We start from the raw sequence: 6481 nt of genomic DNA, 5'->3' as shown, positions 1-6481 counted from the left end.
CACACGTGACCTAAATGATAGCTTCCCTGCATCACACGTGCTTACAACCTCCCACACTGTGTGGTTAAAATAACTAGACCGGTTTTTCAGTGCATAAAAATGCTCTATAGAAGAGGTGGAGATAGTTTCAAGTAAATGAGGTATGGAGGACATTTGTTTTAACCATTTGAACTCCCTTGCAGTTTTAGTTTTTCACAGCTGAAGGCCAAGATGTTACTGCACTATTGTAGTTTAGACAATGGGTAACACCTCTTTTATATTGGTCCAATGAATGAAGCTCAAAAAAAAAAAAAAAAAACTTTTTTGATTGGCTAATGTCTGTGTGAACAGATAAACTTCGTTGGGTGTTTGACATGGAGTAAACGCATGAGCACATAGTGCTCTTGATTTTCATGACTTAAATTATTGGTATTTAAAAGGATTTTAAGCTTTAGTTTGCTTTTCTTTCAGTCTACAAATCTTAGTATTACGACCCTGTTTCTGAATTTCTGACTAAAATTACACCGCTACCTCAAACCATCATCACTTCTTCATTTGCACCATCATGTGTTAGAACATCAGGTCTCTGCAAAATGAAAAAGAGGATGCCGTTTCGGAAATATGCAATGGTGAGAATTTGGGAAAATTTCATTTTACATTATATAAGATCAAAAATAATGTATCTAGGCTATGTTAAAAAAAATATTTTGGTTGAATTTGGTGAATAGCTTGAATCAGCTTTTGTTTTATGACATAATCAAATACAATGCCTTTTTTTTCGTTGCAGTTTTATGAAGCATATACAGTAATGCATGTGAAATTTGTAGTCTTGCATTAATTGTTGTGGCATTGTATTGTCAGATATATTCCATACATATCAGCGATGGACAGTAACAAAGTACATTAACTTGATTACTGTAATTATGTACACTTTTTCAGTATCTGTACTTTACCTGAGTATATTTTTTTCTGGAAACGTATGACTTTAATGTCACTACATTTGAAAGACGATTATCATACTTTTCGCTCTTCTATGTACATTTCAATCAAGGTCATCGAAGTTGAAAGTTGTTACAATGTAGCCGCTTTGAAAGTCAGTGGGATATTTTTTTCTTCTCTGAAACATTAATTTTTATTTTTTTTAGACAGCTAGCAACTTTTGAAGGTTTATGTGAAGTAATTTCCCTTGACTTGACTTGACAATTTAATAAGAAGAAATTAATATTGTGGTATATATTAGAAACACAATTGTCTGACTTTGCAAAATTGTGTAAACAAAAATATGACCTATGAAGCCACAGACAAACTGTTGTGCATCTCCTAACAAAACACAATAGGTATTTGACATGAAGCAGCCAGAGATGGGAAGTAACTAATAATTTGTTACTTTACTTAAGTAGATTTTTCTGGTATCTGTACTTTACGTCACTATTTCTTTTTACTTTCATTTCTAACATTTTTACACAAATATCTGCAATGTCTACTTCTTACGAATTCAGGTCAGTTTCATCTGTAAACAGGCTACTGTATTTTTGTCTTTGTTAAGTTGGGCCTGAATTTCAGTGCGGGTATTCGCATTTATAATTTTAGAAATGCCCGCAAACATTTATGCACTTTAGCGTGTAGGTTGAATCTAAACCGATTATCAGAACACTTCAATCATTTTGAAACTTTCTGTGAAACGCAGTTTTACAAACAGTGGGAGTGATTCAGCAGTCTCTCTCTCTAACATGACACTAAAAAAAGTAGTAGTAATACTGTAGCTATTTTTCACTTAAGTACGTCAGAGCCGTTCCTCTTTAAACATTTGTGCTTCTACTTGAGTGAAGAATATGTGTCATTTTGCCATCTCTGGAAGCAACACTGCACAGATCATTCTGTGTATGACATACATGACAAGTATGTCCATTAGAGAGAATTTGTATTTGATTTAATCTTGTTTCTGTGTGAGATTACCATGCGGTTTTTCTGGGGTTGGGTAGGGGTGTTAAATAAAATTGTGTTTTCTAAATCTTTGTAACATTCAAAAAGCTTATTATTGCAAAGATACTGCAAGCTTATCAGTGTATTCAGTATGCATAATTAATTGTTAAGTTGCTTCAGAGGCATAAGTTACTGCAATTACATTCAACAATAATAAAACATAAAAAAGGACATTTACTTTTGGTAATACAGTATTTGTAAAAGCTTGTACTTCTGTACTTTTGCTTATGTAAAATTCTGCCTTTACAACTTTTACTTATAATTGAGTAATATTTGACCAGCAGTATCTGTATTTAATGGAGTTGTGGACTTTGACCACCTCTTAAAATTTCCGCTGAAGCATATACTTTAAATGAGTGTTCGGCTTGGCAAACAATTTCCTATTGTGCTAGTTTCATGAATGTTGTATCCTTCCGTTTCTTTCTTTTAATGTGAAATATTGATTTGAACTGAAATTACTTTCTGTCTAAGTCATTATCTTACAAGCTAGACATTATCTCAAAACAAACCACAGCAACATGTCTATACAAATATGCATCTACTGATTACTCTTTCTGTTCTCAATAGATATTATCAAAGTGTAACGCTGTGACTACATGTGCGTGGATTCTGCTTTTTTTGTTTCCTGGTAATGATTTTGCACTTCTGTTCCAATTTCAAGCACAGATTATAATCATTTTTTGCAAAATAACTGAATCAAATCTTTATACAATGACGCATCGATTAATATTTATTGGCTGTCCTGTCTTTTTACGTTGTTATAGCTGGACACGGATTATTTAACAGCACCTCAGTTCAGACTGTTCATCGAGGAATGTCAGTCAATATCAGCTGTAACTATAAACCATCAAATGACACAGAAAGTTTCATAGTGGAACTGCAAACTAATAATAAACTGTGCTCAGCAAGGAAAATGAACACTTCATGGATAGAACATCTATGCTGCAATCACTGTAGATTCATCTGGAGTCTAGAAACTGTGCAAATGGCATTTGAGGTTTCAAACCTGCAGATAAATGATACTGGCACATACAAATGCATTGTGACAAGATCCATACCACCTCCTTCTGTGACTCTAAGAGAAGAAAGAACATTTGTCCAAGTGATCGGTAAGTTTATTATGACTAAATAAAAGAAATAACAATGACAAGTGATTTGAGAATTTTATTATAACAGGCTTATATTTCTTTTAGCACAACCCACTGTGTCTGTGACACATGTAAGAGCAATGAGTGGATTTCCCATGATGCTTTGTATCTCTGAGGGGTTTTACCCTTCTGGTCTAGACCAGATGTGGATTAGAAACGGAGAATTTCTGAACGGCTCTCTCACACACAGCATTAACAAAACCAACCCAGACAGCTCATTCACCGTCCATTCATACTTGAATACATCTGACTGTGTGAACTACTCGTGTTGGGTAAACCACTCGTCCCTGAGCCAACCAACAATACACCACATGAGTCCTAATGAATGTTACAGGAACAAAGGTATTTTATATTATTTTATTTAAAGCACATAATAACTAAAAATACAAGTGTATCTCATGGAAAAGTTGTTACAAAATTGCTGTAATTGTGTTAGTTAATTCTGTTCAATTGCTCTCTTTATAGATGAGAATGTATGGATAATTGCGGTGACCTCAGCGATGATGATTCTCACCATACTGATTCTCACAGTTGTGTGCGAGCGTTCCAGTGAGTTTAACATTTCACACAGTGTTTGTTTTATCGGTTTAAATCTCAATGCCCAGAGTTATAAGTCTTTTTATATGGAATCTTGATGGCACAATAGAATAATGATATTAGTGAAATCTAACAAACAAAAATATATTATACAAATACTATAATAACCAGAATTACTCAGATTTTTCTCATGTTCATCCAGGAAGAGCACACCACAAGTCTCCTGTAAGAATGAATGCTGCACCTGCTTCTGATCTCCATTCTCAGGTGGAGTATGAAGTATATTCAATGTTGGGTCACCATCGTCCAGTCCCATGCAGCCCAGTCAGTGTTCGCTCCTCTCCAAATGAAGACATTTTACTTTGATAGATTTCTTGATCCACTTATATCTTGTTCACCAACCTGATAACAACTTGTGTATGTAATATGGAGTTATATAATTTATACATGATTATTTAATCATGCATAAACTTGGCTGTATATATGTTGAACAAAATATATGACACATACAAATTATTATTAAGTCTATGTTATTTGCCAGATTCAGCTCTAAAAATCCAGTGAAGTGGCTTCCTGAGTTTATTTTCTTTCCTGTGCTGGCTTATGAAAAAAAATATACTCTATTCATGTCACATGTTGTTTGCATGTTTTCCCTTCCATTAACCTTGCATGTAGACACTGTGTGGTTAAAATAACCACTCAACAGTTTTCTGAATACTTAGGGAATAAAATGTACATGAAATGACTTGACCACGATAAGCTGTAAAACACTGTAACATGAAATATATGATTGGACGATTATGAAGGAGAACAAATGTAGTGCAGGTAATATATGTTTTTTGCATATAGTTCTGAGATTAAGGTTTGAAGCAGTGCTAGAAGGTCTTCTGTCAAAGGGCATTCAACTTGAGGAATCTCAGTTATATTGAATGACTGATATATTTTAACTCAACTACATTTACAAGAGATACAAATAGAGAAAGATAAAACAAGCATGAGTGATAAAATACCTGTATAAAGTTTACTAAATAACCTTTGTTGCATCCTCTTTATGATAAGTCTTCAAGTACATGAAGTTTGGTTTTATGGAGAAATTAGATTATAAAGAAAGATCAAGTATATAAAAGAGATAAAGACGAATGTGAATTAAGACGTTATCAATTGTCATCCAGATGACGTGCCAGTGTTTAAGTACACATATTACATGAATGTAAGTAATATAAATAAACAAATAATGTTACTAAATATATGTTACCTATATCATTTGTACAGTACTGTTGATAAATTGAAGTGCATCGGTCTTAGAATAAAAAGCAACTGTGTTGTGTTTTAATGTTAAGAAAAATGTTTTGTGAATTATTGATTGTTTAAGTGGCAAGTTATTCAGGAAGATTGTAAGAACTGTATGACAATCTGTTATGTACGTATGTGTTAAACAGTGTTGAGCATTATTATGGACACCTACTGTCTGAGTTTTACTTTTGAGCGAGCTAATTTATTTCATAAACTTGTGGTTTTTACTTAATCGTGGCTTCAACGGTCCTTAAAAAACCTTGAAAACCCCCACAACAGCAACTACCTCAACATTTAAATGTAGTTTTGAGCACATAAATCACAGAGGTAACTTGAATCTTGTCTGGCTGTTACAGGGACAATGAGCCACCACCTTTATTTATCCTGTGGAGAATGACTGCCACCCACAAAGTAATAAAGCTACAAAAACTTTTAATTCCATATAAAAATAGCATCGAATTGTAAACATGTGAAATGAATTTTTTGCAAGAAATTGGAATGCCGACAACATGAATTTGTGAAACATTTTACAACTGTGTTTTACGGATAGTCATGCTCAGGGAGCGCAGGCACACATTTTTGGAGGCAGACACAGCAGCAGTCAGATTGTCTTCCACTCTTGGTCCAAGGGTCTGTCCCTTATGGTCTTCCTGATCCTCTGGCTCAACCCTGTCCCCACTGAGGAACACAACCTCGGGCACAACAGGCAGAAACCCACCTCTAAGGCCTTGAAGAAAACAGAATGCCAGGCATGTTTTCAGCATTGCCAAAGGCTCTCTGTATGGGCTGATGATGCAGATGGGTGCACTCAATCAACGACAGCCTCAATGTCCCTTTCCCATCCATGATCAGATTCAATCTGACTGAAGACAGTGAAGACAGTGAAGGTGGGCACGGTGGTCCTCTGCTTCATCAAAATAAAGCCACAGAATTGGCACAGCTGTGTCGAGATGACAGTAGGGTGTAATACATGATTGTTAGGGTTAGGGTTAGGGTATATGAAACATGAAAAAGTGGCATTACGTGTAGCCAAGTATGGTGTCCCATACTTGGAATTTGTGCTCTGCATTTAACCCATCCGAGTGCACACACACAGCAGTGAGTAGTGAAGATACAAACACACCCCACACACATACACATACACAGAATGTGAACCCACATATGTGGGCAGCCATGTTTTCTGTGTCACCCAGGGAGCAGTTGGGGTTTGGTGCCTGGCTCAAGGATCTCACCTCAGTCATGGTATACGCAGAAAGCAACAGGTCTGGGGAGAATATAGAGTGTGAATGAGAGCACTGGTTGATTTTAATGGAACTGTCAGGACTCAGGTTTGATCTCCCTCTTGTTTCCTTTTTTCTCTGTTTTTATTTTTGTGGTTTTTGCCAGTGTGTTTTTCTCAGGAGTTTCTTTCTGCTCAGCTGTGTTGTGGTTCCCTCTTTTTCTTCTGATCTCACTCATTGACTGTGTGTTGCTGACAATGTACTGTTACTGACTCTGGAGTTTGGATTTCCCCGTGGTTTCTGTTCACCTTTCTGGATTGC

At 35.6% G+C, this 6481-nt stretch overlaps 1 protein-coding gene and 1 long non-coding RNA gene across 2 annotated transcripts; both read left to right on the top strand.

The window, feature by feature from the left end:
* Positions 1-347: 347 nt before the first annotated feature.
* LOC113077121 (uncharacterized) lies at positions 348-2850 on the top strand. The gene is made up of 3 exons (XR_003281251.1): positions 348-608; positions 2530-2590; positions 2727-2850. It is a non-coding gene; the product is annotated as an uncharacterized LOC113077121 (long non-coding RNA).
* An 86-nt stretch (positions 2851-2936) lies between these two features.
* On the top strand, positions 2937-4123 carry LOC113077120 (carcinoembryonic antigen-related cell adhesion molecule 1-like). The gene is made up of 4 exons (XM_026249576.1): positions 2937-3071; positions 3156-3452; positions 3576-3659; positions 3850-4123. The coding sequence occupies exons 1-4, from the start codon at positions 2948-2950 to the stop codon at positions 4011-4013; spliced, it is 669 nt and encodes a 222-aa protein (XP_026105361.1). The 5' UTR covers positions 2937-2947; the 3' UTR covers positions 4014-4123.
* The last annotated feature ends 2358 nt before the right edge of the window (positions 4124-6481 follow it).

This window comes from Carassius auratus, unplaced genomic scaffold, assembly GCF_003368295.1.
Source record: "Carassius auratus strain Wakin unplaced genomic scaffold, ASM336829v1 scaf_tig00021582, whole genome shotgun sequence".
Classification (NCBI taxonomy): domain Eukaryota; kingdom Metazoa; phylum Chordata; class Actinopteri; order Cypriniformes; family Cyprinidae; genus Carassius; species Carassius auratus.
The sequence above is the reverse complement of the archived record's forward strand: the minus strand, read 5'-3'. Positions and strand labels throughout refer to the sequence as shown.